The sequence below is a fragment of the Meleagris gallopavo genome, chromosome 9 (genome assembly GCF_905368555.1).
Source record: "Meleagris gallopavo chromosome 9, MGAL_WU_HG_1.1, whole genome shotgun sequence".
NCBI classification, from domain to species: Eukaryota; Metazoa; Chordata; class Aves; order Galliformes; family Phasianidae; genus Meleagris; species Meleagris gallopavo.
The window spans coordinates 1,891,042-1,911,904 of NC_139412.1; the positions used below are offsets into that span (position 1 = coordinate 1,891,042).

Genomic DNA, 20,863 nt, shown 5'->3' on the forward strand with positions numbered 1-20,863 from the left:
TCCTCAGTGGCGGTGAGTAGGAACTATTCCTTGAGCTGCAGAGCGTGTTTTCCACATGGTGCCATGCTGTTGGCATGCAGTGCAAGTGCAGATGCAGCCTGCTTCAGACCAGGCACTGCTTTGTTCTGATGCCTCGTCCTGCTGGTCAGCACTAAAAGCAGAGGTAGAAAGTCCTTGGAGGGAGCAGAGATTTATCGTAGTAGGAAATGAGAAATGCACACATCGCCTCTGTCTGTATCTGTGGGGGAAATGAGCAGTGCTGGCAGGTGTGTGGCAGCTGAAGGCAGGTCCTTTGGTGATGTGCAACCACTGTGGTGTAGGGCAAGCAAGTGCTGTGCCCTCAGCCCAGCATGGGAAGGGTGCTCAGAGCTGGGGTCCTGGACAGGCGTGTTGTGCCCACTGCTGCTGCTCTGCCAGGGCAGATAAGTCGTGCTCACGAGGACACCGGTCCTCTTTTATTTAATTTCCTGGTAATGCTTCTGCAGCATCAAAGTCTTATCAGGAGAGGAGCAGCTTAAGGGCTCGGGAAAGGAGTTTTATTGTCAGTATCAGAGCTTTATTCCCCTCTTTCCTTGAACACTGGATGGCAGACCCGGTTATGGCTGGAATGAGGCGCGCTTTTCTCCTTTTGTCCTTTTAAGCTGCAGAGATTTCCCTGCTCACCTTTTTCTGATGGTAATTCGGTGGCTGTTCGTCTGGGAGCTGCAGGCTTAGCAGGGCTGATGTGTGCACTGAGGCCAAGGGGTGATGCAGAATTCCCACTTTGCAGCCAGACAGCATGCACCATGACAGGTCTGGGGACCCAACAGCTTTAGCAGCACAGCTGGGACTGCAGGACTAGCTGATGACTTTGCACACCCCTGCCTCAGTTTCCAGTTGTGCTGAGCATCCCTGTGTTTCCAGCCTGCAGTTGTACCATCGGATGATAGTACAGGCCCTCGTGCTGCTGGGGGTCATAAGGGTGAGGCTGGGGGCTGCTGGGGGAGGTTTGGGGCAGCACAGGGAGGGCTTTGCTCAGCCCAGCAGCTCTGCTGTCTCCCGCAGCCTGCTCCCTCCCTGCAAACTGCAGGCGTCCTCCCTGGCTCTGCCAGGCGTGCCGGAGATGCAGCGTTACATTCAACAGACTTTTCAGCAGCAGACAATGGCTTTGGATAAAGTCCATTTAGGAAAATTGGCAGAATTGTGCGCTTCACACAATTATTGGTTGTTTTATTTTTTTTTTTTCTTCTTTTGAAATGCTCATGGGGAACAGCAGAGCAGTTAATGAGGCAGCACAGAGCCCACGGAGGGGGAGTTGGGATGCTGCATCCCATTGGGACCTCCTGCAGGAGCACCACGTCCTCTCTGCGGTTCCTACCCTGGGATGGAGCCAGAGCTGCTCCCTCAGAGCCTCGGGGTGCTTGGCTGCCAGTGTGTGCCCTGGTGCTGCTCCGTGCCCTCTGGTCCAACACGCAGCGCTGGCAGCAGGAGGAGGCTGTCAGAAATGCAGACAGATTGGATCAGACTGGTGATGCGTCAAGCCCTAAACTGATAAGAGACGGAACAATTGACGTGTTGCCAAAAAGGACCGGGAAGGATCTTTTTTAAGCAGGCTAAATAGTCTGGGCAGGAACGAGCAGTGAGCAGCACAGACACAGCAGCATGCTCATCTCTTAGGTTTTCTGCCCCACGCCAGCTCTGCTCCCTGCTCGCTGACGGCCACAGCCCCAGCTGGATATGGGCCGGTGATGGAGACCCAGTTCTGTGAGAAGCCAGGGCTGAGCCTGCCCTAATCCAGGTCTTTTAGGATTAGATTCCACCTGGACGAAAGGTTGCAAGGGTCTGCATGGGGGCATCTGAGATTAAGGACAGAAAGAGTTGCTGGGATGAGATGCTGGGATGGGACAGGGTGAGGTGATGGACCTTCAGGGTGCCACCCGCCGAGCTGCCATTGGCAGGATCCTCTGGATGGTGAGGGGCTCGGGGCTCGGAGGGACAGCAGCTTTTGCAGCAGATGTGTGTTACATCCTGCTTCCCCCCCTGTGCTCTGCAGCCATGTGATGCCGGAGGAGTGTGGCGATGATATGGAATGTGGGCAGCTGCCTTCGGACACGCTCCGACAGGTGACGGTCCTGCGCCATCCCCGCTACGGATTCGGCTTTGTGGCCGGCAGTGAGAGGCCCGTGGTGGTGCGATCGGTGGCAGCAGGTAGGGTGTGCTGGGGGTGCCCCCTCCCCACGTTCCTGTCCCCTCTGGTGAGTCCATAGAGTCTCTCCATGCCCACGTACGGGGATAAACGCTACGGAGGTGGTTGCCCTCCCCCCTTCTGGCTGGCAGTAGCACCCTGGGCCAGACCAGTGCTGACCCTCTCTCCCTGCAGGTGGCCCCTCTGAGGACAAACTGCTGCCAGGAGACCAGATTTTGGCCATCAACGATGAGGACGTGAGCGAAGCCCCCAGAGAGAGGTTCATTGAGCTCGTCAGGTGAGGGCAGCACCTTGTCCATCGTCCTCCCTGGGAGGGCTGAGCGCTCGCCATGGCCGAATGTTGAGCAAAGCCGTCCTCCTTCACTTCTCCTTTCTGTCGCAGGAAGGCCAAAGACTTCATCATCCTCACGGTCCTGCACACACACCAGGTGAGAGCGGGCAGCGGGGGCCCCATGGAGCCCATCATGGGAGCAGGGGCCATTTACACCCATTTACCTCGCGCTCTCTTTCCAGTCCCCCAAATCCGCTTTCATCAGCGCAGCCAAGAAAGCAAAGCTGAGGTCCAACCCGGCCAAGGTCCGCTTTTCAGAGCAGGTGACGGTCGGCGAGACGAACCCAGTAAGTGCTGCTTGCTGTTCTCCCCTTGCCCCCCTCTGTGACGGAGCCCCAAAGGCTGCCCCGGAAAGCTGCTCCCACTCGAGGTCCTCTGGACACCCATCAGTGGCACTGGGCAGTGCCAGCACCCACCCAAGGAAGGGTTGTGGCTCCAAGCCCAGGGCAAAAGGCTTTGAAGGAGCTCCCTTGAGGGGTGAGCTGGCCGGAGCATTTCTGCCTGTGCAGGGGTGGGGGCTGGGAAAGGGGTTTGGGAAGGGGGGTCGGCCCTGAGCTCCCCCAGCACTCCCTCCTGCCGGGCAGCTCTGACACCCACTGGGATGTGCCTGGCCAACACACTGCTGGGTTCCCACTGCTGCTGGCAGCAGGCAGGTGACTCCATCAGGCAGTGCTGAATCACTCGAGCTCTGTGCTGTTAAACACTCCGCAGAGACAATGGGTTTTCAAGGGAAATGTGCCTCTGAGCGTGGAGACTCGGGGAAGCAGAGAATGCCATCAATGCTTCATCACTGACAGTTGTTCCTTCTGCCTCCTCCTGCTCCCCTGCCTCCAGGACATGTTGAAGAAGGAAGCTCTCCTCCTCATTCCCAACGTGCTGAAAGTTTTCCTGGAGAACGGGCAGATCAAGTCCTTCACATTCGATGGCCGAACCACCGTGAAGGTGGGTCCCCCCCCTCCCCAGCACAGCATCAATGACTCCCTTCCCCATTTTCCTCCATTTTTCTCAGCCTTTTGTTTCCTTGCACGAGCATGGTGGCAGAACTCAGCTGCCTGCGGGCCGCCACCATGCAGCAGCCATGCTGATGCAATGCATAATGCAGCCCCCTGCGAAGAGGGAGCTGCTGCTTCTCACCCAAGCCCATCTGTGGCTTTTGCAGGACGTGATGGTGACGTTGCAGGACCGCCTGTCCCTGAGGCACATCGAGCACTTCGCCCTGGTCCTGGAGTACTCGAGCCCAGAGCAGAACCATCGCTTCCTGCTGCTCCAGGACAAGCAGCCCCTGGCCCACGTAAGCCTCTGGGGGCGGGAGGGTATCGGGGTGGTTCAGCCCACGGCGTTGTTCCTCTCCCAAAGGATGGAGCTCAGGGCTTGCGCCGTGGGCTCACTGCCCAATCTGCTCCAGGTTGTGCAGAGGACGCACTACCACGGCATGAGGTGCCTCTTCCGTGTCAGCTTCTTCCCCAAAGACCCAGTGGAACTGCTGCGCAGGGATCCGGCAGCCTTCGAGTACCTCTACATCCAGGTAGGGACCGGGACGCCCTCGCAGCGCTTCCCCCCATCGCACTCAACATGCTCCTTCCCCATGAGCGGAGGGCGGCAGGTGCCCCGTCCCCGTGGGTCTCTGAAGACACTTCTCCTCACCACAGAGCCGCAACGACGTGATCAGAGAGCGCTTTGGCATGGACCCCAAGCCGGAGATGCTGCTGGGGCTGGCTGCCCTCCACATCTACATCACCGTGGCGGCCACGCGGCCCAGCCAGAAGGTCTCCCTCAAGAACGTGGAGTGAGTCCCGCTCCCCGCAGCACGCAGGGCCCACGCGCTCAGCCTTGCCAGGGCTGGGGGAGATGCATGCCAGGAGCATCTCCATGGGAACCCGGGCTGATTTCCCACTTGGCATCAGAGGCAAGGAGAAGCCACTGTGGCTGTGCAGACCCAGCCTCGCAGCCGTGGCTCAGCCCTGCCACTACTGCCCGGTGGTCTTCAGTCCGTACGAAGTTCCTTGGGTGCAGATAGAGGGAGATTGCGTGTGGGGGGACCCCATCCCTGTCCCCTCAGTGCGTGGGGTGACCCAGCTGGGCAGCCCTGAGTCTCCGTCATCCTCACATCTTCCCACAGGAAGGAGTGGGGTCTGGAGCCCTTCCTGCCTCCCTCCCTGCTGCAGCTTGTCAAGGAGAAGAGCCTCCGCAAATCGCTCTCCCAGCAGCTCAAAGCCCACCAGAACCAGCCTGGAGGCACCAAGGTGAGCCCTTGTGACCGGTGGGGGGGCAGCGTGGCCACGGAGCTGGTGGTGATGGCCGGTGTGATGTGTTTGGCCAGGTCTCCACTGCCCAGGCAAAGCTGCAGTACCTGAGGATCCTGAACGAGCTGCCCACCTTCGCCGGGGTTCTCTTCAGCACCGTGGGACTGGTAGGGTAGCTTGGGCTGGGAGGTGCTGGCACCTCTGTGCAGCTGCAGTAGTGCCATACCCACATCCCTCCACACCATCTGGCTGGGATGCTCTTTGCAGCACTCTGGCACTGGGCAGGCTGGTTTCTCACTGGGATGAGAGTGATCCTTGGCCAAGGCCACCCGTCCCCTGTTTGTCCAAGCAGGAAATAGCCCATCCAGCCTCACCACCCCCCTTGAGCCCAGTCCCACTGCTGCTTGGTGGCTCTTCAAGCTGTCACCTCACTCCTCCTTCACCTCCATCAGAGCCATCCTCACCTCTCACCCAAGCCACCTCACTTTCTCCATGGCAGGAGGAAAGCCACCAAGCCAAACAGGAGAACAGAGGACCTGCATAGGCTCCTCGCTGCCTGCCTCACCTCTCCATCTCCATCTCTCGCTCCACCTCCCATCCAGGGGACTCCATGTAAGTGCCAAGTCTGCCATCCTCCCCTCCCACCCCCACCCAAGTGCTCAGCAGCTCCCTGGCTTTGCCCCCCCAGCTTTAATTTCTTGCAGTCTTTGATGGATGTTTTTTCCACCGTGCCTCAGAGCTCCTAAGAAATAAGGACACGCCATATTGCGTTGGTTAATAACCGCACTGTATCTCGTTAGTTCTGTGGCTGGAGCCATGCCCCCAACCCTGCCTGGGTGCAAAGCATTGGAAAAACTGCCTCTTGTGGAGGTGCCTAGATTTTTCTTTCCTCTCTAACACCAAAGCTGTGCCTCTGAGCCTGCTGAGTGAACCAGGCTGGGAGCTGAACCATATATCCAGCCTCATGAACCGCAACCTGAGTGGTAAAAAAAATATTCCCTTATTCTCTTCTGCACCAGCCTGCCCAGCTCCTCCTCACCTCCGGGTCTCCACAGAGCATCCTCGCTGGGCAGAGCAGAACAAGAAAGATCTCTATTTCCGACCAAGCCTTCAGTCTTTCTTCTCTTCTAAATGCATTCAGTCCCTCGCTCCCTCCTCTGCTCCCCTCCCTCGGCGGCGGTGTCAGATCAGGCAGATTTGTAACATGCTCTTACTTTGCTGTAGTGACACCAGCAGGCCTGAATATTTCATGCAGACAGTGCAGTGCTGGAGACTGAAATGGCCCTGGCACCATGTGTGCTGCTGTCAGCTCTGCAGAGAGGCTCGGGGAGGGGTCCTGGTGCTGCTGCTCGCTCAGGGCTAGCTCTGCCCCAAGCCCTGGCCCAGGGGTGCGTTTATTCACATCTGTCTGTCTGTCTGTCTCACTTTCCGTGCACCCAGGACGAGAAGCAGCCAGCCACCACGCTGCTGGTGGGCCCCCGGCACGGCATCAGCCACGTCATCGACCTGAAGACCAACCTCACCACTGTGCTGTCAGAATTCAGCAAGGTCAGCAAGATCCAGCTGTTCCGGGAGAACCAGGGGGTGGCCCGGGTGGAGACCAGCATCCTGGATGCCAAGGTGGGCAATGGGGCATCACGGGGACCGGCAGTGGGGGATAGGGGCCGGGAGCAGCAGTGTGGGTTGGTTGTTGCAGTGGCTGCTCGGGGATTTCTGGGGTCTCAAAGAGCCCTTTCCTATCGCAGTGATAAAAAGGATTCCTGGCCCTGCCTGTGCCACAGGGACAGGACCTGAGGGGATGTGGGTCTGTGCCTGCTGGAGGAGCAGCCTTTCTCCACATCCCCTCCGTCTACCTTGCACTTGAGAGATGGCAGCTCTCCCATGCACCTTCCCGTGGGCACGTACACACGATGCTTTATCTCCCTGAGAAAGCACAGCCAGCTGCCCCCAGATCCAAACCCCCCCTGCCTGTGTCTGCAGGGGAGAGCAGGCTGTGGGTGAGGCTGAGCAGCACTCACCAGGGCACAGCCTGCTGCTATCTGTCTTCATTTAAGCGCTATGCAAAGGGCTGGGTTTTAAAGCCAGAATGTCTGCTCCGAAATGAGGCATATGCTAATCCTACTGGGGACAGAGATGGATGAGGAAGGCTAAGAAAAGTTGGCAAAAAGATCATTACCTTGAAGCACTAATCTGCTTACTGCAATTACTCTATTGTACAGACTGTGTCGCTGGCTAAAGCATGGGGTTGCAAATAAATCTGTTTCCTCCATGATCTGCAGGCTGTCAGAGGGCTGTGCTGTCAGTCAGGGCCCCACTCCGCTGGGGACCTGCAGTGGAATCTGCCCCACATCCCTGAGACGTGGGAGCTCTGCACATCACACAGGGACACCCCACAGGCAGGATGTGGGCAGCCTGGGTCTGTACTGCATCCACCACAGCTGCTCACTGGGTTTTGGCATTGCGCTGCTGATCCTGTGTGTTAAAAAAGGGGCCAGGACAAGGAGCAGCCCACAGCTAATGCCACCCAATCGCCCTCACCTGCATCCCCAGCTCAGACCTGCTGGCCAGGAAGGAGCTGGGGAAGATTTCCAGGCAACAAGTGGGCTCGAGGAGATCACAAACCATTCGTGTTTACTTCAGGGGGAAACATGGTGTTTGTCTTATAAATAATGCACTGGGTAGTAATAGCTTTGCTTTGGAGCTTTTCCATCCTGGGCTTCAGTTGGTGCTTCAGTCTGTTCTGGATGCAGAGCCCAGCAGTGCCTCTGCTCTGCTCCCTTTCACTGCTCGCAGCTGCAGTGGTAGCAGAGGAGTGACAGAGGGGGACCAGATGCTGGCAGGAGCAGAGGTGCAGGTGGAAAGCCCCAGGGTCTGTGCTGCAAGGCCCAGGAATGGTTTCAGTGCAGACTTGCTGGGGTTGAGCCTTGGTTCTGGCACTTGCAGATTTGCTGGGGACAAGGTGGTGGCACTGAAGGCCTCCTGTGGTCTGTATGCACTTAATGCTTGGTTTGGTGGGCTGGGCTTTGCACTTCTTGGGATGTCCCTGGAAAGGGCAGGGACATGGGGTTCCTCACGCTCCTCCCAGCCCCTCTGTGGTGGGGCACAGGGGCAGCTGGGGACATCAGAGCCATCTCCCCACATCCAGCCCCTGGCTGCTGGCCACAGCCCTGCCCACACAGCTCCAGCCGTTGCAGGATTGATACTGGTGAGGATGAACCCCTCGAGAACAGAGCTGGAGCTGCATGGCGTCTGGCTGCTGGCCCACACCGTTTAATTACAGGCACGGGGGTAATTGGCTTCGCATCTCCCAGCAGGACCAGCCACCAGTTTAGCCAGGATCAAGGCTTGGCAGAGGAAAACAAAGGAAAAATTAATTCAGAAGTGTCCCCCAGCTGCTGCCGTGCCTGGAATCTGGCTATTGATTTCAGCATCCCAGGGGTACCAGGCGTGCTTCCAGGCTGCGACAGAGACAAAAGATCACCGCGCATGTCCAGCTGCAGCCTGCCTGGCTTCCCTCATGGCAGGGCTGCTCCTGCCCTCCCGCATGGCCCCGCTCTGCCCTCCAAAAAAGGGGAGTGCTGGGGCTGGCGGGGGTGGCTGTGCATTTGCTGGTGTGAAATCCAAGGGGAACCCCATTGAGCTGCACAAACAGCGAGCGGAGCCATCAGATTTCATCCACGCGAAGAGCGAAGCTTTAGAGTGATGCCAGACCTACAGGCTCTGCTTCCCAAAGCTAAATTAATCTGATTAGTTCTCATTGCGTTAAAGCGTTCCGGAAAGCCGCGAGGCTGAGATCTCCTTTGTCTCAGTGCTGGGGTGGGGAGCTGCAAATGCGATGCTTTCTGCACGCAGAGCCCTTTGGGCAGCATTGAACGGTGAGCAGGCAGCAGCCCGCAGCATCAGCCTGGCTTGGGGGGGGGTGGGAGCTGACAGGGGTATGAGCTGCAGGCAGGAGATGGCTGCACAGGGGCTGCAAAGCCAAACTTGAGTTGTTTGTTAAAAGGAAGAAGAGCGGACGGAGCCCGACCTTGGGCATCCGGGGGGAAGCAGCGCAGAGGTACCCAGAGCAGCACTGAGCCACTCGTGTGATGCACACGCAGCTGTATTGATCAGCAGATGAGAAATAATGGTGCTAATCACAGCAAGCCCCTTAACGATAGAGCTGAGTTAATAATGCGTAAGGGGAGGGAAGGGAAGGTCGTGTGCAAGTGAGAAATTGACTGCTGTCTCGTTAGGCCCCGGTGCTGTGTTATTAAACACAAACTTGGCAGAACACCGTGGGTAAGCAGGGAACATAAATTATGTAAATTCATTTCGCAACTTTCTCCTGTGCTGCACGGGGTAAGACCCGATGTGTGGAGAAAAGGGGGAGATTAACAGGAAACACACATCAGCTTAAGGGTTATTATAGGATCGGCTCATAAATTAATTGAAACGTCAGGGCTGTTACGGTCCTCCAGCACAACCCTGGCCATAAAATTCCATCCGAGCATTCTTCTACAATACCTTCACCTTTGTCTGAATGAGAGGGTACCCTTCAGGACACCTTCTTTGATTTAAAGGCGGTGCGTAATAGGAAAAGTGCCATATCCTTAATAAGCTAATGCAGAACCTGTCTCTGCTATCCAGGATAAATTTATTTTATTTTATTTTGTGGAGAGATTGGTTGCCAAGCAGGAAACTCAGGGCAAAAAACACCCTTTGCTCATTAAGACTGGAAAATCCAGAATGTGAGTATGAGTGAAAGATCAAAACGTGAATAATTTCAGGCTGCCGTTACGGATGGAGAGGTAGAAGGAGCTTTCTCCCCAAATCACACTCCTTTTCGTGGCCCGTTATGGGACTGAGGTGAACCATTACTTGCGTCTCACACAGTGGATCTGCTCTTTGGTGTTCTGAATGCTCACGGTGTGGTGTAGAACTGCCTTCATCCCAAGGGCACGGTAGGATGGGGCAGGGTCCCAGCACCCAGCCTGCCCTGCAGGACCACCCCAAGGGATGGCACAGGAGCCCCAGCAAAGCCCCAGGTGCAGGACGTCAGCCTCTGCTGCTCTCATCTCCGTGTTTGCTTCGATCTCATTTCTCGCACTGCTGCATAACAGAGGGGGAAAAATGTGCAAATGTCTCCTCATTCAACAGATGGCTTGAAAACAACCCAGGAGGCTCAGCCCCGGGTAGGAAGGACTTGTTTTAAGGAAGGTTTCATCTGGCGGAACTGGAACACGTGGTTACCTTTCATCACTTCTGTCAAGCCCAAAGCTGGGCTCAGAGCTGGCACCCCCCTCCCCACCGCTGGATGCTGCCTCCTCATCCCTCCCTTCTGCCTCAATCCTTTCCCTCTGAGCCGTGTCACCTCGGGTTTGCTCTCTGTGATGGCACAGCTCCTTTATTTCTCTTGTCGCTTTATTTCTCATCCTCACTTCACACAGCAGCCGGGCAGGGACTCCTTTCCTCCCACCCCATGGGGATGTGGTGTGGGGCTGGCGGCCTCGTGCCCGGCTGCACTGCATTGTGACATTGCATCTGTTTGGGTTTTTTTTCCTCTCTTGAAAGCAAAGACCTTTTTTGGCGTGCGAATCAATGCTCTCCCAAAACAGAAGACACCATCTGCTCCTAGGCACAAATTGAATTTTCTGAAGGGTTACTTTTAAGTAAGATCCACAGGCTCAAAGCCTGGGGGGGGGGAGGGGGCTGAAATGGAGTTTTGCCCCTTCTGCAGCTCAGTGGATGCAGACGTATTGGTGTATGGGAGAGCAGTGTGGTGCCTGCAGTGAACCTGGGGTTCTGGCACCTGGAGACTGAACAGAACCTCCGGGGCCCGGGGGTTAATGCTGGTGCTTGCAGGTGGGCTCAGCATTGACACCCAGTGTATCAGGGTTCTGCCACAGACCCTGCAGGGAGCACACAGCAGCTCTCACCTCTTTCATCCGCAGTGCGGCACTGTGGGGATGCGGTGGAGATTTCTGGTGGGGTTGGAGATTCATGATCCTTGAGGTCCCTTCCAACCCGTGCCATTCTGTGATTCTGTGATCAGAGCACAGGTGTGCACCTTGCTGTCTCCTCCTGGCATCCAGCTCCCCGTGACACCGGTGACAGCCCTCCGGCCAAGCCTCACGCCGTGCCTCTCTTGCCTTCCAGCCGCTGGTGCTGCTGATGGAGTGGCCCGAAGCCACCAACTTCGCCTGCCTGATCGCAGGTTACTGCCGTCTCCTGGTGGACTCCAAGAAGATGATATTCTCCAGGCCGCCCAGCCAGCCCCCACCACCTCAGTTTATCAAGGCAGGTACGGTTCAGCCTCCGCTTTCCGTGCGAGCCCCTTCCTCACCTCCTCCCCCCCAAATTCTGGGCAGGAAGGAGATGGGTTCCTCCAGCATCTCTGCTCCTCTCCCTGCGGCACCAGCAGCCCGCTCTGAGCAGCAAAACGTCCTCGCTTTGCAAAGCTCTCACTTAATCAAGTGTGAGCTGGCAGCTGTAATCCCTGGCTGTGCAGCGGCCCTTTCTGCTGCCTAGCAAATGCAAAGCACTGAGTGTCACTCCGGTGGCTCCTAGAGCAGACCCAGGTGACCCTGTTGTGCTGCTGAATTCACGCAGCAGGAAGGGAATTTGGGGTCTCAGCTTCGCAGGGTCCCAGCCTGCTGCAGGGACGCAGACAGATCGTGTCCCACCAGGCACTGATGCTCTGTTCCTTGAGGACAGATTTCAGCTGTCAATCACCAGCAATTATTGTCAAGAAGGATTTCAAATGGGAGCCAGTCAGGACGTTACATGCTGTTACTCCATTTGGTGTAAGGAAACATAGAAGACGGGCTCAGTGGCTGGAGATGCTCCCCACTGCCATCTGTGAGGAGACAGGAGGTGCCCTCCCTCTCCGCATGCCAAGAGCTGCAGTTTGACTGGGGTTTGCCAAAACTGTCCCCTGGAAGTGGATAGAGCCAAGGGAGGTGCTGATAACTAGCAGGGTCCCTGGGGAACAGAGCTGGTGCCCTGAGGTGTGAGGAGGGCACCTGGATGCGGAGTGGGCACCAGAGGAGGACACACCAGGAGGAACCAGGAAGGCACCTCCAGCAGCCACAGCACATCCAGGAACAGACCTGGCAGCGATGTCGGTGTGAGTATGTGAGCATGGTTTCCTTCTGTGTCTTCAACCTGCGCCTCTTGTTAACAGCTGCCACTGTGCTCTCTGCTCTGGGTGTCCTACATAAACCCAGTCCCCGTTGGTAGGAGTGAAGGGTGCTTCCAAATGAAGCTGCTGTTGTCAGAGCACTCCCTCCCCAGTCATCTGTCATCTGGGGGTGGTCCTCAGGGGGCTGTGGGGCTTGGGGAATGCAGTGGGAAATGGAGAGCATCACAGAAGCCACAGTCACAGCTTGCCTGGGAATGTCTCAGCACATTCAGGAGGTGCTTTTCCACTTTCCAGTGACAGTGATAACAGCCAGTGTCTTTCCTCAGTGAGATTTTGCCCCATGATACAGAGCACAGCCCGAACCAGGAGATGCAGTAGGTCCTGCCCTTTTCTTGAAAGTCACAGGAAAGCAGTGTCACAGCATGGGGGCTGGAAGAGTGTGAAAGGGAGTGACAGCGTGGTAGGACAGGGATGGAGCCAAGGGATCCCTGCTCTTTATGCTGGCCCCTCTCTCTGTACACCCAGTACGCTCAGGCCAGGCACTCAGGCACTGTTTTGCTGAAGTGAGTTAGTTAGCGTGGAGAAAACAAAGTCTGCTGACAGTCCTGGTCCTGGTCTGGCTGCAGACTGAGCTGCCAGGAGCCAAGCAGCTCACCAGAAGCATGGTCTGCTGGTCATCAGCACATCTCTGCAGAAATGATAAGAAAGTCCCACTGGGATAAATCAAGTTTGCCCAGGCTTTGGCTCCCCAGGCTGCAGGCAGGCTTTGCCAGCATCTGAAGCACCACATCAAGCCCTGCTCTGTGCTTTTGCCTTGGAGCAGAGCACATCCATCTTCCCAGAGGCACATTAAACCCTCCTGCTGAACTGCAGTCCTGCTTAGAAATGTGCGTTGGCTCTGGATGCTGTCAGTTAAATCCCACTCTCAGCATTTCCCTGCAGAGCTGCACAGACCCCTGCCCTCCCCACTGCAGCAATTCACCCTCCTGCCCCTTCCTTCCCCCACAGCCCCCCAGGACACATGATGAGGGCAGCAGCCAGGTGCTATCTCAGCTCTTTACCAGGACTTTCCCTCCCAGAGGGAGCAGCTGGATTACAGATTTTACAGATTCTGGCTTTGCTCAGGAGTGGGCAGCCAGCAAAAGCCCCACTCAGCAGGGAGAGGCTGGTGTACGTGAGCTCTGGCACACTGCAGGTCTGCATGGATGGTCCTTTCTTCTCTGCCTTGATCCAGTAACCCACTGCTAACAGTGCCCACCAGCAGCAGCACTGCATGCTATCACCCAACTCCTTTCCCTGAGCACCAGCACGGCCATAAACGAGAGTGAGATTGTTTGGATTCAAATTTTAGCATTGCAGGTGATGAACAGTATAATACAAACGTGTGTTTGGGGAGACAAATGGTCCAATTTGTTGAGCTAATGAATTTAATTAGGATTTATTTGATTTAATTTACACTTGCTAAGACGGAGCCTGCATCCCCCTGGCAGCCTCTCAGCACAGCTGCACAATTCAGCCCTACACACAGGGGCCCCTCCAGGGGGGGTTGGACCACTGGCCAGCTGGGGCGGTGTTTCAGCTGCTTGCCTTGCACAGAGAGGAGCAATAGGAGCCCATCACAGCCAAATGCTCAATAAGAGCAGAGCAATACTGCATCACGTTTAGCAGCCTGCTGCTGGGCTCGCTGCAGAAGTGGCTGAGTGTGGCAGCTCGATGTGACCAATGTGACGTGAAAGTGGGGAGGGTAATTCCTTTTTGCCATCTCACTCACGAAACGAGAGGCTGAGGCTGAAGGTCCTCATGCAGACACACTGTTCCCATCGCCCTCTGAGTCCCAGTGGTGGCTGGGAGAGGCAGCTCCAGGTTGGGGTGCTGGCTGTTCTGGGCAGCCCAGCTTCTGCCTCCCTGCAGAGGAGCTTGCTGTGCAGCACAGAAACAAGCTGTTTGCTCAGCTGGCCTGCCTGGATTGAGCCCAGCCGGGAGCTGAAAGCAGGCTGATGCAGTCAGGAAACAGATCTGTCAGGAAAGGTTAAAGGAATTTGCTGTGGCTTGTTTAAGACATGTGGGGAGGTGGAGAGGGAGGAACATGGAGATCCTGCAGCATCCGAAGGCGGTTCAAAAAAGGGCAGTGGTCGGTTGTGCTGCAGGTCTGTGATGTCACTGATCGATTCCCAGCGGAAAAAAAAAAAGAAAAAACAGCTTTAGGGTTGAGACTTTCCCATCCTAAACGCCATAGTATTTCACGCTATAAGATGTCCATGGTTTAGCTGTGTGGTCGTTGCAGAGCCCCAGGAAGCAGCGCGTTCTGTCGGTGTGCCGTGGGCTTTTGCTGGCTGAGGCTCAGCTGCTCCTACATCCATCAAGCTGTGCCAGCCTTTGCCAGGCTCTGTGTTAATAACCCACGCTCGGTGGGGAGGCCAATGCCTCCATCACCCCGTGTTTATGGAGGACAGAGGGCAGGGAGCACGCGGAACCCACCGGGTGGGCGGCAGCTCTCCCGTCCTCATCTCCCCTCTGCCCGCTGCCGCTCCTGACGCTCTGCTGTGCTTTGGCTTTAGATTACATGGACTCACACCACCTCCCCCGGCCCGCGGCGGCGGGGCACGCTGGAAAGAAGGAGGGCGGGTTCGTGGGGGGCCATACCGGCAGCCCCCCCCCCGCAGGCCTCGGGCGGCCCGCGCCTCGGACCCGGAGCTCGTCAGCTTTTGCTACCTGCACATGCGAGAGCAGAGGAAGGAGAGAGAGAGCAGGACGGATATCAATGAAAACCTGATTTTTTTCGAGGAAACGCGTCCCAGGACCAAATCCGACCCCACATCCAAGAGCTCCGGCCAGGGCTACGACGGGGTGGCCAACGAGCGTGACCCCGACGGCCTGGAGCGCGAGCGGCACGCCAGCCGTGCCCGGGCTCACACCATCGACACGCACCCGCGGGGCGACGCTGCCCACTTCTACTGCGAGTCCTGCAAGGCCAAGCTCAGGAGCCGGCTGGCCTCGCGCAAAGCTGGCGGCACCCGCGACAACATGGTGGACCTGATGTCCCTCCCCCCTCCCGGTAGTGATGAGGAAGAGGACGAGGCCACGGCTCTGCTCCCCGCCATCGCCGCCCCGCCGCCCGGCTTCCGAGACAACAGCTCGGATGAGGACGACCCCAAACGGCGGGCGGCCGTGCAGAGCCAGGAGCAGGGCCGGCACCTGTGCAGCATCCTGTACGACGAGATCCCCGTCACGCTGATAGACAGCGTGCAGACGCGGACGGTGCGGGACCATGCCCAGGAGCTGGACGATGCCCTGGTGTCCACCTTGCAGGCGCTGGAAGCTCTGGCTGCTTCTGAGGACTGCCTGCATCCCCCGCCGCAGCAGACAGCAGGTAGCGGAACGGCCGTGCCTTTCTTTTTCCCTTTTAACCTTTCTTTCCTACAGCACGTCCTTCCCTTCATGCTTCCCTCTGTTCTTCTCCCGTACGTCCCTCAGCCTTTGCAGGCTGGCACCCAGCTCCTGCGGGGTGAGCTCTGCCCAGGGCATGCTGCAGCCTCTGGACCAGGCAGCCCCGCAGCCCGGCTCTCCCCTCCTCTGCTGCCCTCTCACTGTGGCACAGCAGCTGCTGCCAGGTTTCCCTTCTTGCTCCACAGACCTCCCTGCAGCCCTGCTCTCACTCGCACTGGAACCCTTCCCAAGACCTCTTCCCGGGCCAAGAGGTGAATGGAGCTAGCAAGCCAGCTCCGTGCTGACAAGTGATCTCTTAAACGAATTAACTCTTACTTGGGGGAAGTGACTAAATGGTCTCCCATGGCATCCTGCTGCTTGCTGCACTGGGGCCCTCCTGCCGCAATGGGTTCCTTTCTCCTCCCCACAGTGGTGTGGCACAAGCATTGTTGTGGGGCTTTCTTTGTGTCCCTCCCCAGGTCTTATCGTCCTGGCTGCCATCACACCTGAGTCATCCTTGGATTCTGGCCATGAGACCAACTCCTCAGAGCTCACCGATGTCTCAGAGATGGTCTCTGCTATGAAGCAGCACCAGAACGCAGCCTACTTCCTCGCTCAGCACATCAACAAAGAGAACCTCCTGGCCAGAAAGGACTTGCCTTTCCGAATCCAGAGCTGTGCTGCCCAGGCTGTCCTCACCTCTCCATACGCCCTCACCCGCCAGGAGACAAGCTCCTCAGTGAAGCCAGCTTTTTCTCACCCAAATCCCAGCCTCACCAACTGCAAGAGCAAACAGGAGCAGCAGAATGTTGAGCAGAGTTACACCGTGGCTGCCCAGCCAGTGCTCACCTCCCAGCGTAGTGAGCAGAACAGAGGGGCTCCGGTGCCAGGCTCTGAATGTAAAGGTACAGGCCACACAAAAGCTGCCTTTGAGGGACCTCTGCATTCTACAGCTGCACTGAGCAGAGAGCAGTCACAGGATCTACAAGAGAAGATGCCCAAAGAGGTTCTGCCGAGCCCCAAACTCCTCCTGGATCAGAAAAGTGGTGTGACTCCAGCCATCATTTCAGCTGCTCTGCAGCAAGTGGCAAATGCTAAAGGCTCAGCCCCTCAACTGGGAGCAGCATCAAAAGAAGACAAGACCGTGAATGGGACCGGTGGCTGTGTAGCAGCCAGCAACAAGCCTTTGAAACTTAAAGGAGGTCAGCTAACTGCAGAGCCATTGTGCCACTGTCAGCAGCAACAGCAACTCTCTCAACAGCAGTACAGTGAAGCTTCTCCGAGTCCTATAGAAGCTCATAGCAGTAAGACTGAAGCTTTGCATCCTGCCTCAGGAGGTGAAGAAACGATGCCTGGTAAGACTTTTGCCTCTAAAAGCTTCCAGCAAAAGGTGAATAGAGATACCCCGGGAAAAGCAGCGAGCGGAGAGCCCGGTCAGAAGGCAGGGGGGGAAGTCATGAATCTCATATTTCAAAAACACATGGCTCCTTCAAACCAAGGAGAGAAAATGCAACAGGAAAGTTCGGCCAAAAGCTTAAAAGCTGAGAGCAGCAATCCGCACTCTGCATCACCTGCTGGCATTTTTAGGAGCACCAGTGAGGATTCCAAGGGGCCAATCCAGCTGGTGCCCAAGTCTGAGAGCCTGCAGATCAGCACTGTGCCTTCCAAAAAAGTAGACAAGATCCTGGAGGCCACCCAGGCAGATGTTGATGTCCCAGCTAAACCCAAAGCTCCAAAAGCTCCCTTCAGGTTGAGGAACCTGTTTTCTGCGACATTTCCTACCCGGCTGAAGAAGGAGACGGACGAGCGGCAGGCCCAGCTGCAGAAAGTGAAGCAGTATGAACTGGAGTTCCTGGAAGAGCTGCTCAAGCCAAAGAGCAAAGGTGACCTCCCACCACAGGAGTACCTGCACCCTCCTGCCCCCGGGCGCTGCAGCTGCCAGCTAAGGAGCAGTCCTGTGCAAAAAGTCCCAGGGATGTCCAGGGAGCAAAGGCGCAGCTGTGACTGCAAGCGGATTTGCAGGGGGGTGAGACCACCCCCCAGCCAGCTGGTGATGCCAGAACTGGAGAGGCACGGCAGGGATAAGGTCACTGATGACCAGCAGCAAGCAGAAGCCATTAGGTTGACAAGCATGAACAGCCCTTCCAAAGGCAAGAGGATACGATCGACGAGCTTAGAGTCCAGGGAGTACCGGTCAGATCCAGAAAATGATGTGTCCTGTTTGACAACGTGTGCTTCCCGAGGGGAATGCATGGGAGCTCCGCAGTACAAGAAGCTCTTGCGTCGCTACAGTGTCAGTGAATTAGATAAGACTGATAGGACATCCCTGTCCTCTGAGATCTACCAGAACATCTACCCGGCCAAGCAGAAAGGCCCTCAGAAGGAGTCTGAGCCCAGCATCCTTTGTCCTGTTCTGAAGAGCAAAATCCAGGAAGCCGCTGGGGTGGCTGATCCATCCTATGTCCAAATAGCACAGGAGAAAAAGAACCAGAAAGGTTCGGCGGTGTTCTCTGTCCAGGAGGAGCTGTATCCAAGTCCCGCGGAGCTGCGGGATGAAGACGTGGAGGATGAGAAGTGCTGCTCCATCCGGTACTGCTTCTACTACAGGAAATGCGATGTCGCGGATGATGGGAGCGAGAAGGATGAGCTGTCCTATTCCATCCCCATGCAGATACTGCCGGGAATGAAGCTGGACAACCAGATGGTGCCGGTGATGAGCAGAACACTTCAGGTCCTCGATGCAACAGCCTGCAGCAGTCCCAACGACAGCCAAACCCAGGAAATAGATTTAAGGACCTCCACTTTTGAGGGGAGCTTGGCAAAGATCAGCATCCTTCAAGGCCACGTCTACAGCTTGCCCAATGGGTTTCTGCAAGTGCAGCTGGACACCAACGAGCTCCTGACCATCCTGCGACAGTGCGTGGTGAGCCCTGACGTCCGGGACTGCAAACTCTACATCTCCCAACTGGCTGAGTACAAGCAAGAGCTCGCCCTCAAATTCAAGGAGTTCCGGGCGTCCTGCCGCCGCGTGGCAGCCGTTGACAAAAGCCCTACCCACATGCTGTCCGCCATCACGAGCAGCTTCCAGGTGCTAAGCAGCCTCATCGAGACGTTCGTGAGGTTGGTGTACATCGTGCGCTCGGAGTCCCAGCGCCAAGAGCTGCTGACGAAGGTGGAGGAAGTGGTGAGAAATTACACCTTCCTCCTGCGGGCGGCGGAGGAATCCACGGCCAGAATGTTGAGCCACCAGCAGACGGTGGAGCAGCTCGCCCGCCAGTCCGCCACGGTTGCCACTGTTATGAGCACGCTCACACGCTCCCTAAAGACACTGATCAATAAGTAAACCAGCCGCGAAAGCCAACAGGCCAGTGTGTGCCGGGCTGTGTGTCAGTGGTTCTTGTATCGCGTAGGTCTGGTGAGGATGTCTGTCTGTCTGTCTGTCTGTCTGCAGGGAAAGCCCACGCCTGCTGAGGTCCGCAGCGAAAGAGACGTTGTTTCTCGACAGAAGGGACGGTAACGTTGGTGGTGTTTAGAAAGGGAAATTCACGCCTTGTTGCAGGCTGTGCAGACGGCGTGTCAGGGGTCCCAAGCACTGCTTGTCCTCCGGCACTCGGGAGGCACAGTCATCCCATTGCCACGCTCGCTGGGTTTTGAGTGGTTCTGGGCTTCCCTCGTGCAAAGAGCTGGCACTGTCCCCTGTGTCACGGTGCGTGGTGACCAGCAGTGAGCAGGGACTGAGGTGATGCCGCCCGGCTTCACTTGGGCAGTGGTCCGATTGGAGCCAAACCAGTGTCTTGCCACGTAAACAGCTCTTCTGCCTCCAGGGTTTTCCAGGCCCACAGATGCAATGTAATTAGCAGCAGAAGGCATCTCTGGGATGCAAGTCCCTGCTGCTGCGCTAAGGCTTGGGAAAGGATGCCATGTTCCTAGGACAGGGCTAGGTCCCCCAGCAGGCTCTGCTCCCACAGCTTAGGCACCGATGGCCCAGTCCTGTACACAGGCACTGCCTGAGAAAGGCAGCAGCTCAGTGCTGTGTGAGCAGGGAGTCGTTCCCCATCCTCTGCTGGATGGCCGTGTTCATGCTAGGAAGCCTGCAGAGACCCAGATAGCTGTGTGACCACTGCAAGCCAGCAGCTGGGCTAGCAGCTGAGAGGAGACCTCTTCCATGCCATTCTCCAGAGCAGGTCTGTGCCTTGGAGGCTCAGCCCAGCCCCTCTCCTTCCGCTTCCTTTCACAGTGCCCATGGGAGAGGAGCCCAGGTCGGGTTGGTCTGAGGCATGGCTTCCTCCTGAGCCAGGCAGTGCTGCTCCTGCCCTCCTCGCCAGGGGCTGGGAGCCTTCTTCTGTCTTCACTGGACTGACTGCCATGAGGAACGTTACTTAGTACCACGTAATGGTTATTTATTCAGAGTCGGGTTGGGTTTTTTGTTTGTTTGATTTTCCCTTCTTTAATTTTTTACTTCTAGACGAATAGTAAAACAACTCCTAATCGCTTTCCTTCACACCTCGGGGGCTGCCCTCCTCCTCCCAATCTAGCTTCTAGACCTGATCAATCAGACCGCCTTAACTGGTGCTTCAGTGCACTCACCCACCCTCCAAAACACAGCAGCCAGGAGGAGAAAATGCAAGGTTAAGCATCGCATGGACCTCGCCGTGCCACCCAACACACCTCATGCACACGGGGGGTCAGGGCTCCCTGTGCTCCCTGCACCCATCTCAGGCTGAAGGGGAGATCACAATAGGAGGGGAAAGGGCAGCCAAAGCCCACGAGCTTGCCCTGAGGCTGGCTGAGCACGTGGTCAGGGATCTCCACAGGATCTATCATTTCCCATCCCTATTCTTAATTTTTTTTTAATAAATATGCACATTTGAAATCTCTCGTTCTTCCATAAGAGCTATGGAAGTGCACAATGTGCTTTTTAACGTGCGCATCCTCTACCAAGTGCAATAACGGGCTTTGGCCATTGCTGTCAGCAAGGCAGAGGGGATCCTTCTGCCTCCTGCTTTCCACAACCATGTAGCAAATATACAGTGGAAGAGCCAATTTGGATTTCAGTCCACGGTGGGCAGAGCCTGTAGTAATGCTGAAGGCCGACAGGGAGCTGTGGTATTCTTTTCCCCCCGAATTATCTATTTCAAAGCTCCAAGTTTCCTCAAGCTCCCCGTGATGCCTACATCATTCCTCCATAATTCTCTCAGTCTCATACAGAGGAAAAAATTTTTTATTGTCTGTATATAGTATATATAAAAAATATATATAAATTATATATATATATACACAAATTTATGTCTTGTTTTACAAACAAGAAAGATTAAATATATTCATCTTAATATCCAAAAGAGCACGTTGGGTCTTTTTTTTTTTATTTTTTAAGTAGGGCTATTCTGTGCAAAGCACTCACAAGCAAACACCCGTCCTTTTGTTGCTATAGAAATGCACGTATGGACGGTGCTGGGCTATGAAAGGAGGGCGCAGAGCAGCAGGTTTGATGCAAAAGCTGTGCAAACAGTCTCCTAGCTACAGGTAAGGTTGCACTGGGGACGTGGTTTGCGTGG

General features: G+C 56.2%; 1 protein-coding gene across 1 annotated transcript; it reads left to right on the forward strand.

The window, feature by feature from the left end:
* The first annotated feature begins 2,039 nt into the window (after positions 1–2,039).
* Positions 2,040–20,160, forward strand: FRMPD3 (FERM and PDZ domain containing 3). The gene is given in 15 exon segments (XM_085230710.1): positions 2,040–2,187; positions 2,360–2,462; positions 2,568–2,613; positions 2,699–2,803; positions 3,351–3,458; positions 3,676–3,807; positions 3,922–4,041; positions 4,166–4,302; positions 4,636–4,759; positions 4,837–4,926; positions 6,200–6,379; positions 10,898–11,042; positions 14,441–14,545; positions 14,548–15,252; positions 15,788–20,160. Coding segments are annotated over 15 exon segments (5,112 nt in total). The 3' UTR covers positions 18,652–20,160.
* Positions 20,161–20,863: the final 703 nt, after the last annotated feature.